The sequence below is a fragment of the Arachis stenosperma genome, chromosome 5, assembly GCF_014773155.1.
Source record: "Arachis stenosperma cultivar V10309 chromosome 5, arast.V10309.gnm1.PFL2, whole genome shotgun sequence".
NCBI classification, from domain to species: Eukaryota; Viridiplantae; Streptophyta; class Magnoliopsida; order Fabales; family Fabaceae; genus Arachis; species Arachis stenosperma.
This window is the reverse complement of record NC_080381.1, coordinates 20,628,590-20,648,704: the sequence shown is the minus strand read 5'-3', so window position 1 is coordinate 20,648,704 and position 20,115 is coordinate 20,628,590. Positions and strand designations below refer to the sequence as shown.

Below are 20,115 nucleotides of genomic sequence, written 5' to 3'. Positions count from 1 at the left end.
AAAAAGCGTGAGTTGCTTGCTATCGGGGTGACTTGTTTTGTGTTATTCTCTTGGTGAGCTTCCTTAACGAAAACAAACGTAAGTATTCATTTCTTGATGATGGTGTGTTTTCCCAACCTCTTAGTATTGCTCTGAACGTGGGAGCTGTCGGCTATGCAGGGTTTCAACTTTCAATTTCATCTCCTAAGAGACACTTAAATCCAAGCACAGCACAAAACACACAGAGAAAAAATGGTAGGTGCTAAATTCAAGATAGGTGTGGTCCATCCTTGAATGAACAATAAAGCATGGGTTCCCTAGCTAGCAACGAATAATTTAACCCATCCATGACCAAGTATGTCACTCATTCATTCATTTATTTATCTATAATAATGGAGTCCCTACACGCTACAGGAGCGGGTACATGGTACATAGGCAATGTAATGTGGTGAGTGATATTTGATACAGAACCCCAAAAACTAGAATCTTGAGCATTTAACATTAGGCCATTGATTTTGGACCACAATTTTGTGTGTGATTTTCGGCTTTTTCACACTGTGTTGAGGTCCCACATCGAATGTTACCTGGATTCCGGCAACCAAAGGGTGGTTTCCTCCAGCGGTGCCCATTGCCCAAATATCATTATCACTTGGTGCTTTGGGCCGCTGGGCCCGGCCCTCTTCCGGCCCATCACGTGTGGTTGCTGTCAGCTAAAGGGGTGGCAGCAAGTGGTGGGTGAGGGGGCACATGTGAATATGTAATGTGATCACACATACATACATACATACATACATACATACATACATACATGTATCATACAAGATAACTTTTGCTTTTTTCTTTTTATTATTACGTGTATATATAAAATTATGTTCGAATAAAATATATATATATATATATTAAAATAATTTGAGATAAAAATAAATAAATAAATAAATATATGTAGTACATACGGAAAATAGACACATGGAAGGAACCAATGTATGTAAGGTAAGAAAAGGAAAATACAAGAGTGGAAGGACCGGTGAGAGAATGGAAGGCACCACTTCACTTCATCTAACTTTCACTGTCCATTAAATTTGTGTTAATTCTTAATTGTTACATTATCAAAATGCTAGTACTAATCAATAATTATAGAAATAGTATCTCTTAAGAACAATAATGTTTACATTTTTCTTAATGAGTTCATATAGCATTAATTAATCAACAGTATTTCCCTTTACCAACTAACATAAAACCTTTTTGCTCCTTGGAAACAAGACAACTAGAACTCTGAGATGGTTGATGGTATTAAGGTAGCAAAGTAAAAAGATGGTGCCTTAAGAGTGAAAAAGTAGAGAGAGAGGGGGGAAAGAAAAGAGTAATTAGGTGAAGAGTGATGATGGTAATAATAGAAGAGTAGATGTAGATGAGAAATTTTGGGAAGAGGCTTGCTTGCAATAAAAGTGAGTAAGGAAGGAACCCAAACCAAAAGTACTCACCTCATCTCACACAAACAAAAAATAAAAAGGACAAAGCAAAAACAAAACTTGAACACTTCAACTTGGTCTTTGTTCTTCTTCTTCTTCTTGGTTCTTGGACCAACACATACATACATACATACATAGCAAATAGCTTTTGTATTGCATTGCCTAAACACTAATCCTTCCTTTCCCTTCCCTTCCCTTCCTTCCCAAACACAAGTAACAAGTACACCTTCTCACACCGCACTTTCTTTTATATATATATATATTTATATGCTTCCGACAAGACAGAGTTGGATCTGTGTATGCACCCCACGTGTTTGATTTTTGGTCTGGAAGCCTTAAATAGCACTGGTGGAGGCGGTGGAGGTGGAGTTGGTGTTGGTGGTGGTGGTGGTGGTGGTGGTTGTAGTGGTGGTGGGGCAGGGATGATGAGTAGTACTAGCAGGTCGCCATTCACAGTGTCTCAGTGGCAGGAACTGGAGCACCAAGCTCTGATTTACAAGTACATGGTGGCTGGTCTTCCTGTTCCTCCTGATCTTGTTATCCCCATTCAGAAGAGCTTTGACTCTATTTCCCATTCCTTCTTCCACCACCCTGCTCGTGAGTCCTCTCTTCTCTCTAAATCTCACTCCTTTTTTTCCCTTATAATATTCTCAATCTTTGTTTTATTAGGCCCTTCTTAAATATCTAAATGATAAATTTCATGTCATTTTTGTTGTTTGTTACTGACATCACTGACTTTGTTCTCCACCCTTGAACACTGCACAAGGATGGGTATTCCGGTATTGCCCCCTTTGTACCTTAAAGACCACTATTTGCTGTAGGGTATGGTATAGTATTTGATTGTAACTAAACATACTTTCTTAGTGGCATGGATTTACTTCTCTTCCTGGATTAATTGGATTATTGAGAGAAAGAAACACGGATTTGTGATTTGTTTATTATTTCCCTGTATGCAGCTTTCTGCTGTTGTAACAATCTTGCTGGTAAATTATCTTGATAAATCTGGACTTTATAAAATGTAGATTTGTACTTAGGTTTTGTCTATGTTGCTATGCTGCCAGCAGTGTGACTATTTGTGACCTTAGGCTTTTCTAGAAAATGGTGATAAAGAAGCATGCATAACTAACAGTGCATGTAATTTTGCAGTGAGTTATTGTTCTTTCTATGGGAAAAAGGTGGACCCGGAGCCAGGACGATGCAGGAGAACTGATGGGAAAAAGTGGAGGTGCTCTAAGGAAGCATACCCGGACTCCAAGTACTGTGAGCGACACATGCACCGTGGCCGCAACCGTTCAAGAAAGCCTGTGGAATCACAATCTATGACACAGTCATCATCCACTGTGACATCACTGACTGCTACAACTGGTGGCAGCAGTGGAACTGGAAGTTACCAGAACCTTAACACAATTACCTTTGCTAATCCTCAAGGCACTGGTTCTGGAGCTGAACAGACACATTATCATTTGGATTCTATCCCCTATGGGATTCCAAGCAGAGAGTACAGGTATGGACACTTTTATTAGTTGTTTGCTTGGAAGAGGAATACATCAAACATCTTTATTGAGTTCCAATGCTGTTATCTGAATTTGATGTAGTTCTTTGATTTCTATCTCCGTGCAGATGAAATTTTGTTATGTAGATCATGATATGCTTTGTTTTTTTACCCTAATTCCTTGCCATACTTGGTAGCTTTTTCTAAGCATTTGATGTCGGAATGGCAGCCTTTTCAATGGTTATTTTATTCTAATAGCTGTTATGGGCCCTGATGTCTTCATGCAGAGTTTGAATTCTTTTGGCAATTTCTGAGAATGGTGGGGTTGTGTTGTTCTATTCTCTTGTCTATTTCATCTGCTGAATTTGCTGCAAAGATGCAAAAGCATTAGAATTCATTACAATGATATCACTGCAGAAGATTGAAGTACATATAATTTATGTATTTAATCACATTTATTTTGCAACTTATCAAAGGAAGAAAAGAGGTGTCAGCTACCTGGATTTTCTTCATCTTCTGTCAGAGTTTTGTGTGTGTATGTTTTTCCCCCCCTGATTTCGAAGTGAAACTAATCACTCTATTTCTGATCCTAAACTTCTGTCCAAATTTTACAAGTGAGAAATATGGTCATTTAAATGCCTTCCATTTTATCCCTTCCTTGCTTTATTCCTGATATATGAATATATGAATTACATTCTAAACATCCCAAGATGCTAAGAGCCTAACATGTGGCTCTGCTAGCTTGCTGCAATATCTGTCACGTGGGGATAATGGAAAAGTAATGTTCAACTTTTCTTTTTTTTTTTTTTTGGTAAAAGGGATGTGTTGCATTCTCCTTTATTCTTTTGCAATCACTTTTGATTGCTTTTTATCAGTTGCTATCATATGATATCTAATGGATATAATGGTATTGGTGCGTTTATGTTGGTTATGCTTTTATTAGTGCATGAAGATAAGGATATGGCACATTTAAGTTGAAGTGTAGGTTGTTCATTTTTTTTCCCTAATTTAAATTTGTCAGAGCAAAGTGCATATACTTTAGAGGATTGTAACAACAGAATTTGCACTCTAAGTTTCTAACATAATGGGCTGATTACACAATATAAAGTACCTCTTATTTTCTTAAAAATTAATGGTATTGATCTTGTACAAGGTCATTATTAAATGGGCAATTGAAGCTCATACCGGAATTAAAGCTTGGAATTCCTGTTTAACTTTCTCTTACTATAGCTGGGTTTGTAAGTTTGTTATAGAAATGCTTTGATTTAAAGATGGCTTTGTAATTTGAGAAGACTGAACTTCTGTTGGTTTCAACATGGCCGCTTTGACACTTCCCCTCTCTGTGTTCGAAATTTCAATGATGCTAAATCATTCCTTTTAAATGGGATCTCCACTTAGTAATTTCATCATATAAATGATATAATCTTAAGGTTATGTATTTCAAGGTTATTGCTTCATTGCATCATTCATATTTTGGTTGTATTTGCTTATCATCATTGTGATTCTTTTCTTCTACTATTCAATATGGTCAATGGTACACCTTTTTCTTCCTGCTATAAGTTTTGATTTTAAGTAAAGGAGATTGAAGAATCTTCAAGAAGTATCAGCATTCTTCTCCCATTAAATTGTGGCTAGTCTTATTTGAAACAAGCAGGTATCTTCAGGGAAATAAATCAGAGGGTGGCGAACAGAGTTTCTTTTCCAAAGCTTTAGGAAGCAACAAGGAACTTCGGATCGAAACGCAGCTGGAAAACACTTTGATGCCAACCAGAGTTGCCTCCTTCTCAACATCAAGATCAAACAACAACTCCATTTTGCCGGGTGATTATCTGCAGAATTCATATTTATCCGACGAGCATGCATCGGGTGAATCTGTGAAGCATGAGGGTCAGTCTCTTCGACCTTTCTTTGATGAATGGCCTAGGAGCAGGGATTCATGGTCTGGTCTGGAAGCAACTCAGCTGTCCATGTCCATTCCTATGTCGGCGTCGAACTTCTCTACAGCCAGCTCTCAATCCTCGCATGGCGAGACTAAATAAGCTCAAGTGTTTCGGCACGTAGCCACCAACAGCATATTGTTGCAGAAAACTAAGAACTATGTATTCATGTTTTTCAGCAACTGTCCTTGTTTCTCAGTACTGCCGCATCAATGTTTTGTCAGGACCGAACACAAAACAAGTTAATCAGTTATGCTTGCTCCAGTTATGTCTGGTTTTCCTTGTATTTTCATTAGTCTCTTTAGCTTTGAGGTTTGTGCCCTTTATGCTGAGGAATTGTCTACAACTGTATGGAACCTCATCTAGTGGGTGGATTTTATATATTCCTTCAACAATTTGCATGTAATGATTTAATTTATGTTGTATGAATTTGCTGCTGTTTGTCGTGAATGAATGCATACTATTTTCTTTTGCATTTGGGATGGAGAAACCTTCAAAATTGGGACTGGACTATTATTAGAGCCACTTGACAAGTTAGACAATTATCTAATAAGAATGCTCCCTGTATATGGGAATGTCTAGGGTTACATCTTACATGTCCCTTCTCATCCAAACACTCTTCCTCCTAGTGTATGTTCCAAAAAGTTGGAAAGACATGAAAATTATTAGTAGTTATTATTCATGTAAAGATGTTTTATTGGAAGAATGAAGATAATAATTAAGATATTGATATATTTTGCATTAAGCAGTTTAATCAAATATACTCATTTAATAATTTAATTATATACATCTAAATAATATATTTACAGTAACTAAAACAAATTTATATCAGTATCCGCCTACATTTATATTAAATTATTAATGGATAAATCATAAATGAAGTAGCATGCCTGTGAGCTAGAAAATAAGAAAGAGAAAGCAGTTAAAAACTTAGAAATGAAAATTACAATTTGTATGTCAATACATGGCTTTCAAAAACGGTGTCGTATTCTGTATCCGCCATATCTCCCATCTTCGCTGGACGTTACTCTAACGTGAACTTCAGAACTAGATCCAGAGAGAAGAAGACGAAGAAGATCCAATTCTTCTTGAATTAGAAATCTGAGATAACAATACTAATAACAGCAATAGAGATTAACGTAACGATGGGATGGGGAAGAACGATGTACGAAGGGGTGGTGGTGGTTGGATCGCTGTGCCTGCTCGGCTGGGCGGGGCTGTGGTTCCTGAACCGCCGTCTCTACAAAGAGTACGAAGAAAAGCGCGCACTCGTTCAGATCATCTTCTCCGTCGTGTTCGCTTTCTCCTGCAATCTCCTCCAACTCGTTCTCTTCGAGATCATTCCCATTCTGTCCAAACAGGCACGTGTCCTCAACTGGAAGCTCGATCTATTGTGCTTGATTCTCCTTCTCGTGTTCATGCTCCCTTATTACCACTGTTACCTCATGCTGAAGAACAACGCAGTTAGGAACGAGAGGGCCGCACTCGGAGCCCTTATCTTCCTCTTCGCTTTCCTCTATGCCTTCTGGCGAATGGGGATTCACTTCCCTATGCCTTCACCTGACAAAGGCTTCTTCACTATGCCACAGCTTGTGAGTCGAATTGGGGTCATTGGTGTCACCGTCATGGCTGTTCTCTCCGGTTTCGGTGCCGTTAACTTGCCCTTCAGTTATTTGTCCCTTTTCATCAGGTTAGCCTTTCATTCATTCGTTTAACATCGTGTCATGGTTATTCGCTTCTGTCTGTTAAACTAAACCCTGTATTTATGTTCTGTTTAGAGAGATTGAGGAGTCTGAGATCAAGTCCTTGGAAAGACAACTAATGCAGTCCATTGAGACTTGCATAGCAAAGAAGAAGAAGATTATTCTTTCCCAAATTGAGATTGACCAAACTCAAGGAGCTGATGAGGTTTACTGTTATTTATTTATTTATTATTATTATTATTATTATTTTGTTTTCATTTGAATTGCACCTTATTTATTCATTTTAATCAAAATGCATCTGGGAAAAGATAATAAGTCCTGTAAAGTAACAATAGAGAACAGACAACAGTGAGCTAAAGTGTACTGAGTATGAGTTAGAACCTGTTATTTTCATTTGCATTTCTGCTTTAGAGAAGAGAATAATGACATTGTTTGATCTGCATATCTTAGAAAGGAAAGGGAAAGTTCAAAAATGATTTTGCTATGTTACATGTTATAGGGTTTCTTTTGTAGCTACCATTTAGCAAAGCACCTATGAGCAGAGTTATACACATTTCTATCCCATAAGAAATTGTAGGGGAAAGAGTCACATATGAAGGTTTCAGCACGTTTCATACAACCAAATACTCCTAAATAATTTCATCTTATTTGTTTCAAGCAAAGTTTATTCTTCTGATTTCATATAGGGCTCATGTTAACAACACCTGAGAAAAAAAAAATAAAAGATTTGCAATGGATGGTTGATGTGGATTAATTTTGTAGTAGGCAATATGCTTTGAATTTAGTTCTTCTGTGTTTTGGTACAGCCTTTGCATGCCATTTATACTTTTTATGTTGCTGCAGAAGTTAAGCGCCAGATCTTTATTCAAACGTATTGTTGGAACTGTTGTTCGATCTGTGCAAGAGGACCAAAAGGTGCAAGGTAAGTTTTATTTCACTCCTAAAATGCCTTTCAAGGTTTAAAGTAATTCTTTGTGACTGTGGTGTCCTTCTTACATCTTTCTCAAGTTAGTCATGTTTCCTAACATTTAGAATTGAAAGAGGTCCACTTTGCTAAGGAAAGTGGGACTTTTAGGATATTTTAACTCTGGCTAATATACTTGTGTGATTACTTTTAAAATGTATGTATAATATGATAATCTTATTTAGTTTTAGTTTAGACATAAATAAAGAAAATGTAATATATTATATTTTTTTGTCACGTGAAGATATCAAAGACATGGAAGCAGAGGTAAATGCTTTGGAGGAGCTTTCAAAGCAAATGTTCTTGGAGATCTATGAGCTTCGACAAGCAAAGGTTTATTTATTTATTTTATTTGACAGGATTCCTTCTTTCACTAGGCATTTATGGGGTCTGTTTTCTTGTTAGAGCTTATAATTAAGCTTGTAGTGGCCATGTCAGTTTTAGTGTGTTATATACTGTTCTTGTTGTTGTTGTATGCTAGGAACTGTTATGGCTATGATTTTAATATATGTGTCTTGGGGCATTCTATTCTCAATTGGATTTGTTAAATTTTTAATGACAATTCCCTGTTTGGATAGAGGTTATAATATGTGTCCTGTATCGCAGGCAATCTAAGTATTATCCATTACATATGTTTCATATTGTTCCCTTCTTTCTCTTTGTCTCTTTTAATATGTTATATCAAATCCTCAGAATTCATCCACCCTCAAAAACCAATCATAGGTCTTATTCCAATGGCCAAAATTCTTATGTTTGGTTGGTTTTTGACAATGCACTCTCTGAATCTAGGCTTTTGGCATTGTGAATTTGAGGAATGCATATGTTGTATGGAATGAACAAATTAGGAGTTGACTTCCTATCAAAATACATGTGTGTTTATGTGTGTGCATATGACTTGTTTGTCTCCAGAAATTACAGACTTGACCGAGTGTTATTTGGTTCTGATGTTGCAGGAAGCAGCTGCTTATTCTCGAACTTGGAGAGGGCACATGCAGAACCTGCTTGGCTATGCTTGTTCTGCATATTGTGTGTATAAAATGATCAAGGTATTGTAATGTAGGGCAGCTAGAATTATATAAGGTGAAATTAGAATTTTAGTGGATAAAAGATACCAGAAGTGCTGAACTGAAGGTTTGCCACTTGATAGACACTAGTTTATGAAATGTGTGTGATAATAATAAATATGAGATTGGTCAGTAGCTTACATTTTAACTAAGAGATTTTGGATTCAAGTCTTAAAAATAGCAACAAATATTTTTTTATGAATTATATATGACGAAGGGAATTTTAGGAAAGAAAGTTGTGCACCTAACCTCTCCCATATCCTCATTATATATAGCAAGTATAATAGTAGGTGTTAGGGTGCAGATGGGTTGTAAGCAATATATTGAACTTCACGTTATATTTGAAAGCAATAATGTTGGACTCTTGATTAATTAATTAATTTTATTTTTCCAAATAGCACCACATTCCTCTGAAAGAAAGACATTACATTTATTCTTTTAGGTTGAATGGTTGATAAACTGTTTTGACCACAGTAATAGTATAACTTTTTTTTAGCAATAATGTAAGAGCTCGTGATACTTTGGAATATGTTCTAGCTAACGTGGCTAATTGATTCAATCTTTCCTTGCAGTCATTGCAAAGTGTTGTGTTCAAACAGGTAATTTCATTCCTCAACGAGTTCATCTTTTTTGCTGTTGATCATATTTTTGGAAAAGAATAGCATCATCCCAGCTATTAGGCTGACATTTTTATTTTGCTAATGTGTTTCTTTGGTAATGTATTTGTTATATTGTGCAGGCTGGTTCAGTTGATCCTGTGACAATGATAATCAAAATATCCTTACAGTTCTTTGATATTGGAATAGATGCGGCCTTATTATCACAGGTTAGCATCTAGTTTTTTGCCAATTGTATAGCTTTTATAGAGTGGATTAGTGTTTTTCTTCAAATCTGGCTCCAAAGCTGATGGATTCTTATCTTTAAATTTGTAAGAGAGCAGTTAATTAAGTTTCTTTGTTGATATACAATTCAATTATTTGCAGTGGACCTGTCTACTGTTGTTTTTCAGGTTTAAGTGTTTACGTAGATTATTATATTTTGGTGGACCTCTATTTTGCTATTTATAAACATGAATAACAATAAATTTTAGTGTAATCCTGTGATTATATTTGATGTTGCATTTTATTGATTGTTATGTATTTATTTTTACAGTACATTTCATTGCTATTCATCGGAATGTTGGTTGTGATATCGGTCCGTGGATTCTTGACAAATCTAATGAAGGTATTGCAGCAGATTTTGATTGCATTTTTCCCGATGAGGTGTTTTAGGGCCATAGCTTGGACCAGAAAGCATATATATATGAGCCTACAATTGCATTTTCATCTTGTTAACTTGTTGTAAATCAGGTTTCATCCTTTTTTCTCCCTATTTTCTGCATGCAGTTCTTTTTCGCTGTTTCAAGAGTTGGAAGTGGATCTTCAAGCAATGTCGTTCTCTTTCTATCAGAGATAATGGGAATGTATTTTTTATCTTCTATTCTTTTGATTAGGAAAAGCTTAGCAACTGAATACAGGTAGAGTAGCAGTGCGTACTTTGGAAATGTTCTAGATAATTTGTCAGTTGTTTTTGTGTCATGTGGATCTTGAATTATGAAACTATGTGATTTTTTTTATTTATTTTAATAAAAAAATTGATCTTAATTCAAAGCTGGTAATAGTAAGATGAACATTTGATCATGTATTTGGAGCATACAATCATCTGAAAATTTTTGTTCAAATGTATTCATAGACCAAAGCATGGTTTTCTTTTCTTGTGTTAACTAATGCATAAGCATTCTTCAAGGTATTTCCTATGTCACTGAAATTCTTGCATGATAAATCATAAATGCATGTCCAGATGATTTCAAATCTAAATCACTTGGCAGGATTATTATAACAGAGGTGTTGGGTGGAGATATTCAGTTTGACTTTTATCACCGGTGGTTTGACGCAATTTTTGTGGCTAGTGCATTCCTTTCACTGCTTTTACTATCAGCACATTATACATCTCGTCAAACTGACAAACACCCTATTGATTGTGAGTATACTTTTTCATTTATGTCTGATAGTTAGTCTTCTATCAACCTTGAATTGTGGATCTGGTTGTTAAAGAAATTAATTAATGTTTTCACTCTTTTATTTGTTTGTGGAACAGGAAACATACTACCTAGATGCATGTATAGTTTCCAAGTCCGTGAAAAAAGGTATGATATCATGAAACTAATATTTTAGGATCATATCCTTTATATGGGTGCATTTAAATGTACTTGATATTCATAATTCTTATTCAATCTTTCTATATGCCAGTGCATAGCAGATTATCATCTGATCATAAAGTTGATAATTGGGGAGATTGGGAAAGGGTAATTGATATTGTATCAGTAGTAGCCAAAAGATGGGTCTTATTTATACTGCCGAAATTGAAAAACGGTTGTTCCAATTAATCTCTTTTGCGAATGGAACCTTCTGAACCAAAAAATATGTTGATTTACTTATGCTTTGATTATATAATTTGAAGTAAATGCTCTAACATTTCAATTCAGATTACTTAATAGGTATATTGTCTACTACTGATGTATGATATGATTTGAAGATATCTTATAGAAGCATGGCTGGATCCTGGATGGGTTCTTTTAATTTTTTTTTTTTGTTTTTGTTTTTATTTGAAAGAATTGGGTAGGATGTTTTCCACGTGATTAATAAATAAGTAATGCAGCAACATCTTTTGCATTGGCATGGGCTTCGAAAAACAAAACCCTCTGCTATTTTTGGTATATCTCGTCCTACTTTATTTTATCTTCACTTGCTGCTAGGTTTTGTTTCAATTTCATGAACTAGAAATGGACACCATTTCCACGAAACAGCCAATCTCATTGCCTTATTGCTAAAATAAAAATGGACGAGACTCAAATGACCTTAAATTGTAATTCATTTTTATGGTTTCAACTTTCAACTAGTTATCTATAATAATTTTTTACTCTCAGTTAATTTGACAAGTACGTTTGCTTTTAGAGTTTGTTAAAATTTTCAATTTACTTGTGGTATGACTTTAAATTTATAACACACTTATTTTTAATGGCCAGATGTTACACTGTGTTGAAATGAAATGGCACTCTCTTCTGACTTCCGGTAGGACGATACGATACGTTAAAGATTGTTCATCAGCTTATGATGGCGCCTGAGGAATGCAGCATCCATTATTTGCTGTCATGAGTAGTAAAGAGTGTTTAGGCCCCATGGAAATTGATCACTTAATGCTCATATAGGAAAAGAGCATTGCATATGGAGTATGGAGGCTGCTTCAGTGAGTCAATACTGGATAGTTTGCCAGCACTGTGCGAGACAAGGATAATGATTGATCACCTGTTGCTTTATTCTATGGTGGGAACTGAACTAATCCCTTGATTTTTTTTTCGTATGGTTTGATCTACTGGAAGATGCGGTGTGTAATCAAGTCAACGAGTAGTTTGACTTCTAGATCAAGCCTTATACGCGAGTGATATTGATTGTACTCATCAACAAACTCAACTACTACAATGTTATTTCAAGTGTTGTATTTCTTGTGTTCTTGAGGGTTCCCTTTTCTCTTATATTCGATTTCTGTAGATTCATTTTTACATATTATTATGTTTTGTTTTGCAACCAATTGTAGTTATTAGTTCGTTGATTAGGTACCGTATATTAACAAAGTTCTTTATTTAATTATTGGTCAGATTATGAAAGTTAATGTGTAAGAAGCAATGATAAGATATAAGATCGGGCAAGATATGGAAGCCATTGAGTTAAGCATTTACTATCTAGCTAGTGGGGTAAGACACGAGGAAATTTGTCTGGGTTCTTTCAAAATGACGTGGACCAAATTGAAATATGCTTTTGAGGCCTTGATCCGAATGGGAAATTTAAAAAAAAAAGTTCTATATTATCATCTACAAATAAAGTAGTTAATTTTTTTTTACCTAACATATAAATGAGAGAATTGGACTGCCTTGTTACTATATGGATGTTCATTGAATGTGTGTACTCATCATGATTTATTCCTCCAATCAAGTAGCAGTAGAATCATTAAAAAATAAATTTTGAGCGGTAGAATCATTAAAGAATAAACGGCTCAAGATTTCTAACATTTGAAAAAATTAAACCTTAGACATATATAAATAGAAATATAGGCTAAAGTATTTGAGACACACAGCAATAATAATAATTCTTCTTTCTTTATATATTTCTTTTTTTTTTTTTTACGTTACTCATATATTAAATAAATATATGAATCATTTCTATTATATTGAGTTAATTATATTGGTGAATATTAATACTAAAATCTTCTATTTACACATTTTTATTTTATATTTATTTTCTCTTTTTTATTTATTTATTTTACAACACGTTCTCAGCATGAGACTCTAATTAAAATTTAAGAAAACTCAGGTAATAAATTTTTATTATGTCAAAATTCTCTCATCTTAAATTTAATGCTCTTAATATATCTGGAAACAACTACTTATCATGGATACTAGATGCTGAAATCCATCTTGATTCAATGGATCTTAGTGATACCATTAAAGCTGAAAATAATGCATCCCAAAAGCATAAAGCTAAAGCCATGATCTTCCTTCGTCGTCATCTTGACGAAAGATTGAAAAATGAATATCTCACACTAAAAGATCTTGCAGATTTTTGGAAAAACCTTGAAGAAAGATATAATCATCAAAAGACAGTGATACTTCCTCAAGCCCGATATGAGTGAACGCACTTACGTCTACAGGATTTTAAATCCATAAATGAATATAATTCAGCAATGTTTCAAATTACCTCACGAATGAAATTATGTAGGAAAAAGATAACTGAGAATGACATGTTAGAGAAAACTTTCTCGACCTTCCATGCCTCGAATGTGCTCCTGCAGCAATAGTATCGAGAAAAAGAATTTAAAAAATATTATGAACTAATTTCTTGCCTTCTTGTTGTTGAACGTAACAATGAATTATTTTTAAGAAATCATGAAGCGCTCCCAGTTGGCGCTGCCCCATTTTCTGAAGCAAATGCAGCAAATTATAACCCCAAAAGAGGTAAACGGTAAAGTTTTGGTAACAAGAAAAATTATGGAAGGAAGAAAAATTATGTTCACAAGAAAGCTCACAAAAAATGGGATAAAGAAAGGAAAAATGGGCAAAATAAATCAACAGAGGATAAATATTTCTGTTGTGGTGGAAAGGGTCATTGGTCGCCTACCTATCGTACCCCGAGGCACCTAGTTGATCTTTATCAAGCATCATTGAAAAAAAATGACAAAGGAAAGGAGACAAATTTTGTTTCAAATGATGTTGTTAAAAATTACACCACTCATTATGATGTATCTGATTTCTTTGAGGATTCTGAAGAAAATATTAACCATTTGATCAATAATGGAAAAGTTTAATATGTGAGTTTGTTAAGTACTTATGTAAATAAATAATGTAAGAAATTTTTTGTTAAGTTTTATTTTCTATGCATTTGAATTTCAAGTATGATGTATATAAATAATGTTTAATAAAATATTTATATTTATGAATTTTAAAATTACTAAATGTGCCAAGTTCTAAAATAATAATAATAAAATTTTTAGTATATGATACTATATACAGTACTTCTTAGAAAAACAATTAAGAAAATAATTTTACTACGCATATTCTTTTACTCATTTTATTATTATTGTTTGTCTTGAAGAAAATGGCAAGGACATATAGTGAAGATGTTTGCCTTGCGGATAGTACAAGTTCGCATATCATTTTCAAAAGTAATATATATTTTACACATCTTGTACCAAAAGAATAATATGTTAATACTATTTTTGACTCAGACAATATGATAGAAGGTACCGGAAGATCTATAATTTTGTTTCCTGGAGGAACATAATTCATAATAAATAATGCACTATTGTCTACTAAGTCTCTAAGGAACTTATTGAATTTCAAAGATATTTGCCAAAATAAATATCATATTGAAACAATGAATGAGAGAAATTATGGGTACTTATGTATCACAACTCATGATTTAAATAAAAATGTTATATTAATAGAAAAGTTACCCTCACTTTCATATGGATTATATTACACTCAAATTAATGCAATTGAATCAGATGTCATTGTAAATCCGAAGTTTACCAACCCAAATGAATTTATAATTTGGCATGACCGATTGGGTCATTCGGGAACAACCATGATGCGGTGAATTTTTAAAAACTCCCATGGACATTCACTAAAGAACCATAAGATTTTTAAATCCAATGAATTTTGTTGTGCTACATGTTCTCAAGGAAAGTTAATTTTAAGGACATCACCAGTAAAGATTGGATTTGAGTCCCCTGAATTTTTAAAAAGGATTCAAGGTGATATATGTGTACCTATTCATCCATCATGTGGATCTTTTAGATATTTTATGATCCTAATAGACGTATATTCGAAATGGTCACATGTGTGTTTATTGTCATTTCGCAACCTGGCATTTGCGAGATTACTTGCTCAAATTATTCGATTAAAAGCATAGTTTCTAGAAAATTCAATCAAAGCAATTCGTTTTGATAATGCTAGTGAATTTACTTTCCAAGCCTTTGATGCTTATTGTATGGCTAACGGAATAAGCATTGAACATCTAGTAGCTCATGTTCATACACAAAATTGGTTAGCAGAATCACTTATTAAACGCTTCCAATTAATTGTTAGACCCTTATTTATGAGAACAAATCACTCAATCTCTGTTTGGAGGCATGCAATTCTACGTGCTGCAGTATTTATTCGTTTGAGGCCAATAAGTTACCATCAGTTCTCTCTTATGCAATTAGCTTTTGGCCAACAGTTAAATGTTTCCCATTTAAGAGTATTCAGGTGTGCGGTATATGTTTCTATTGCACCACCTTTTCGCATCAAAATGTAACTCCAAAAAAATTGGGGGTATATATTGGATATGATTCTCCCTCTATAGTGAGGTATCTTGAGATATAAACTAGAGATGTATTTAAAGTCCGATTTGCATATTGTTATTTTGATAAATCAAAATTTCCAACTTTAGGGAGAGAGAATATGCTTCCTGAAAAGGAACTTAATTGGAATGCATCATTCTTGATGCATTTAGATCCTCGATCAGGGCAATGTGAACTAAAAGTTCAAAAGATTATACATTTACAAAGAATAGCAAATGAATTACCTGATGCATTTTCTGATACGAAAAGGATTACTAAATCCTATATACCAATTGGAAATGCTCCAATTTGAATTGATATCTCAGTCGGATAAATGACCACTGAAACAAATTCATGTAAAAAATGTGGTAGGTTTTTTGATTCCAAAGACAAAAATCTTCGAAAAAGAAAAGCGATAAATACTATTTCTATTGAAAAAGATAAAGACATAGTAAAGATTCCTGTAGTTGTCCAAAATTCTGATATAGTTTTGACACCAGAAGACGTTCAGGTACTTGAAAATTGTGAAAATGACGATATCTCGATTAATTATGTCTTAACAGGAGAAAATGAGACCAAATATGACAATTGTCAATGAAATATTTGCATATAATATGACATTAAATATCATGCATGAAAGTAAGGATCTTGAGTCAAGAATAGTCAAAGAGTGTCGACAAATGAATGATTAGCCAAAATGGGAAGAAGCTATAAAGGCTGAGTTAAACTTACTTACAAAACGTGAAGTCTTTGGACTTGTAGTCCGTACACCAGAAGATATAAAACATGTTGGATACAGATGGGTATTTGTGAGAAAACGAATGAGAAAAATGAAGTTGTACTTATACGCTACAAAGCTTGACTTGTGGCACAAGGTTTTTCACAAAAGTCTGGTATAGATTATGAAGAAACATATTCCGCTGTAGTGGATGCAATAATATTGCGTTATTTGGTCAGTTTATCTGCATATCATAAACTACATATGCATTTAATAGATGTAGTAACAGCCTACTTATACAGCTAATTAGATTGTAATATCTATATGAAAGTCCCTGAATGATTAAAGATATCTAAATCATCCAATGAATATTCACAAGGGTTATACTCAGTTAAATTGCAAAGATCTTTATATGATTTAAAGCAATCTGAACGAATGTTTTATAATCGTCTTACTGAGTATCTTGTCAAAAACGGATTTAAGAATGATAATATCTGTCCATGTATTTTCATAAAGAAATCTGTATTTGAATTCATTATAATTGCTATGTACGTTGATAATTAAAATATCATTGGAACCCCTGAATAGATTCCAACAATTATAAAAGCTCTAAAAGAAGAGTTTGAGATGAAAGATCTTGAAAAGACTAAATTTTGTCTCGACTTGCAGATCGAGCACACAAAAAATGGGATCTTTATTCATCAAACAATATACATAGAAAAGATTTTGAATAGATTTTATATGGATATGTCATATCCATTAAGTACCCCAATGATTATACGGTCTTTGGATGTCGAAAATGATCAATTCCGTCCTAAAGAAGAAAATGAAGATATCCTTAGTCTTGAAGTATCATATTTAGTGCCATTGGAGCGCTAATATATCTTGCTAATAATACATGACCCGATATATCATTTGCTGTGAATTTATTAACAATGTATAGTTCCTCTCCAACCAGAAGACATTAAAATGGAATCAAACAAATCTTTCGTTATATTCACAGAACAGTTGATATGGGATTGTTTTTTCCATATAGATCTAAGTCACAATTAGTTGGCTATATATATGCTGGATACTTGTCTGATCCACACAAAGGAAGATCTCAAACAGGATACTTATTCACATGTGGTGATACAGCTATATCATAGAGGTCCACGAAATAGATGATAGCAGTAACCTCTTCTAATCATGTTGAAATACTACCAATATATGAAATGAGTCGTGAATGTTTTTGGCTCAAGAGTTTGATCCAATATATTCTATCATCGTAAGATAGCTCCAACTGTCCTGTTTGAAGATAATACAACATGCATTGCCCAACTTAAAGGTGGATATATCAAAGGTGATAGAATAAAACATATTTCTCCTAAATTCTTCTTCACTCATGATCTTCAAAATCAAGAAACAATTGATGTCCAACAGATCCACTCAAGCGATAATCTGGCAGATTTATTCACAAAGTCACTTCCAAAATCCTCTTTTAAAAAATTGGTACATCAGATTGGAATGCGCTGATTTCGAGATATTAAATAATGTCGACAAGAAGGAGAGACTGTACTCTTTTTTTCTTGGTCAGGTTTTTTTCTATTGGTTTTTCTTGACAAGGTTTTTATTGAGGCAGTCCCCATTACAAAGGATATTGTACTCTTTTTCATTCACTAAAATTTTTTTTCCTATTAAATTTTTCTTTAGTAAGATTTTAATGAGGTATAATCCTAAACGGACATCCAAGAGAGTGTTACAATATGGATGTCCATTCAGTATCTACTCAGCATGGTTTATTCCTCCAATCAAGTACTTTTGGGCGGTAGAAATATTAAAGAATAAACGGTGCAAGATTTCCAACATTTGAAAAAGTTAAACCTTTTACATATATAAATAGGAACATATGATGAAATATTTGAGACACACAACAATAACAATAATTCTTCTTTCTTTATATATTCATCTTTCTCTCTTTACGTTACTACATATATTAAATAAATATATGAATAATCTCCATTATATTGAGTTAATTATATTAGTGAATATTAATGTTAGAGTCTTTTATTTACACATTTTTATTTTATATTTATTTTTTTTTCTTATTTATTAATTTTATAACATGCCTAACTTAGTCATGTGTTAGTTTATTTTATTTTGTCTTTTTCTTATAAATGAATTTAAAATGTAATTTTAGACAACTAAACATTTTATGTAATTAAATTACGATACTACATATTTTTTTCATTGGTTTATTTTTTTCCTCCTCCTTGTCATTCTTTCTTTCTTTTTCAATTTATTTTTTTTCAATCTTTTTCCTCTCCCTCCTTTTTTTATATATCATCATCATCGACGTCACTTTTTTTTCTTCTTTCTATACTTTTTTTTCTTATTTATCTTTTTTGTTTGTTATTTTTTTGTATATTTTTTAAAATTTTATAAAAAAGAAGAATAAAAAAATAGAATACAAAAAATGACTGTGATAATGAAAAAGAAGAATAATGACATCAAAAATTTTTATATAAAACACACAAGCTTTATTACTGATATACACAAAATTTGAATTTATCTCCACACCATATTGCAAGACAATTTGTTGTTTAGGACTTAGGAATATATAATTTAATTTTAAAATAATTTTGTTTAGATAAAATTTTCTATTTTTGAAATAAAACATAAGATGATAAAAAGATATAGAAAAATTTTATATCAATAACAAAACATGAAAAAAAAAGAAGAAGAATATGTTAGGAGAAAGAAAAAGAATATAAAATATGAAAAAAAAGAAGTAGAAGAAAAAGATATGTTGGAAAAAATTTCAGTGTTATAGTTGAGAAATTTTGACGATAATTTTAAGAAATTTTGATGCTAACTTTATTTTTGTGTTATTTTTTAAAATTTTTTTACATAATTTAAAACTCTTCTCTACTTCTTTTTCATTATCTTTTTCTTTTTCTTCTTCATCTCTTTCTTATTTCACCTTCTCATATTTTTTTAGTTTTTACTCTTTTAAAAAAAATAAAAAAAATAAAAAATAAAAAAAAAATAAAAAATATTACAATAATATCGAAAAGAGGAGGACAAGAAATAAAAAATATAATAACAATAGCAGCAATAAAAAAATGACAAAGATGAGAAAATACGCGAATAAAAAATAAAAATGTCAAAAAAAAATGTGCAATTTACGCATACCTTATATAACTGATTTTTATTGAGTTTCAGCCAACTTGATTAAAAAAACTACTTGGATATATAGTAAAATTCTTAAAATGATTAATTATATAAATAAAAGATTTACTATATTAACATAAAATAAAAAAAGTGAATACATTAATATTTTTTAGAATTATGGACGAATAAAATGTTAATATCAAATGTGATATGTTTAGTTTAGGATAAAAAAAATCTAAACTCAAAATTTTCAATTTTTAAAAGTACATAAATCAAATTTTAAAAATATAAAAATTAGACCTTTTAAACTCTTATATTTATATTTTAAAAAAATTAAAAATTATGAAATACAAAAATTAAATTCTCTAATTTTAATCTCTTTTATAATTTTAAAAAATACAAAAAAATTACATTATGCGAATATATCACTCGTCTAACTCTCCTAGAAAATAAAAAATTAGCTGAACAATGTTAGGGTCAATTAATTAAATTAAAAAGTATTCTCTTATTAGTCCTAGTAGCCGTCGAATCAAGTTAGAAGACATGGAAGAAAAAATATAAGGAAAATGTGAGGCACGGACCCATGCCACTGAGGCGGTACTACTGGCCCACGCCATCCTCACGCGCCCTTTCCCCACGCGTTCATTCACGACAACACGTGTTACCGCATCTTACACGTGCGGAACATCACCTTGGCTTGACTTGTTTATTTCCGCAGCCC

The 20,115-nt window shown here is 32.8% G+C and overlaps 2 protein-coding genes across 2 annotated transcripts; both read left to right on the top strand.

Annotated features, from left to right (window-relative positions):
- The first annotated feature begins 1,442 nt into the window (after positions 1 to 1,442).
- Positions 1,443 to 5,356, top strand: LOC130979538 (growth-regulating factor 4-like). The gene is made up of 3 exons (XM_057903003.1): positions 1,443 to 2,045; positions 2,595 to 2,952; positions 4,595 to 5,356. The coding sequence occupies exons 1-3, from the start codon at positions 1,748 to 1,750 to the stop codon at positions 4,977 to 4,979; spliced, it is 1,041 nt and encodes a 346-aa protein (XP_057758986.1). The 5' UTR covers positions 1,443 to 1,747; the 3' UTR covers positions 4,980 to 5,356.
- Positions 5,357 to 5,797: 441 nt separating this feature from the next.
- LOC130982035 (GPCR-type G protein 2) lies at positions 5,798 to 12,156 on the top strand. The gene is made up of 12 exons (XM_057905863.1): positions 5,798 to 6,567; positions 6,656 to 6,785; positions 7,424 to 7,502; positions 7,789 to 7,877; positions 8,498 to 8,590; positions 9,181 to 9,207; positions 9,348 to 9,434; positions 9,761 to 9,832; positions 9,994 to 10,124; positions 10,476 to 10,627; positions 10,745 to 10,793; positions 11,673 to 12,156. Coding segments are annotated over exons 1-11 (1,407 nt in total). The 5' UTR covers positions 5,798 to 6,022; the 3' UTR covers positions 10,747 to 10,793; positions 11,673 to 12,156.
- The last annotated feature ends 7,959 nt before the right edge of the window (positions 12,157 to 20,115 follow it).

Excerpts from the sequence above, each read along its gene's own strand:
- LOC130979538 (XM_057903003.1), top strand. The coding sequence starts at position 1,748 with ATGCACCCCACGTGTTTGATTTTTGGTCTGGAAGCCTTAAATAGCACT. Across the intron at positions 2,046-2,594 it reads CTTCTTCCACCACCCTGCTC|TGAGTTATTGTTCTTTCTAT; the intron begins GTGAGTCCTCTC and ends GTAATTTTGCAG. Across the intron at positions 2,953-4,594 it reads ATTCCAAGCAGAGAGTACAG|GTATCTTCAGGGAAATAAAT; the intron begins GTATGGACACTT and ends TGAAACAAGCAG.
- LOC130982035 (XM_057905863.1), top strand. The coding sequence starts at position 6,023 with ATGGGATGGGGAAGAACGATGTACGAAGGGGTGGTGGTGGTTGGATCG. Across the intron at positions 6,786-7,423 it reads AAACTCAAGGAGCTGATGAG|AAGTTAAGCGCCAGATCTTT; the intron begins GTTTACTGTTAT and ends ATGTTGCTGCAG. Across the intron at positions 9,435-9,760 it reads ATGCGGCCTTATTATCACAG|TACATTTCATTGCTATTCAT; the intron begins GTTAGCATCTAG and ends TTATTTTTACAG.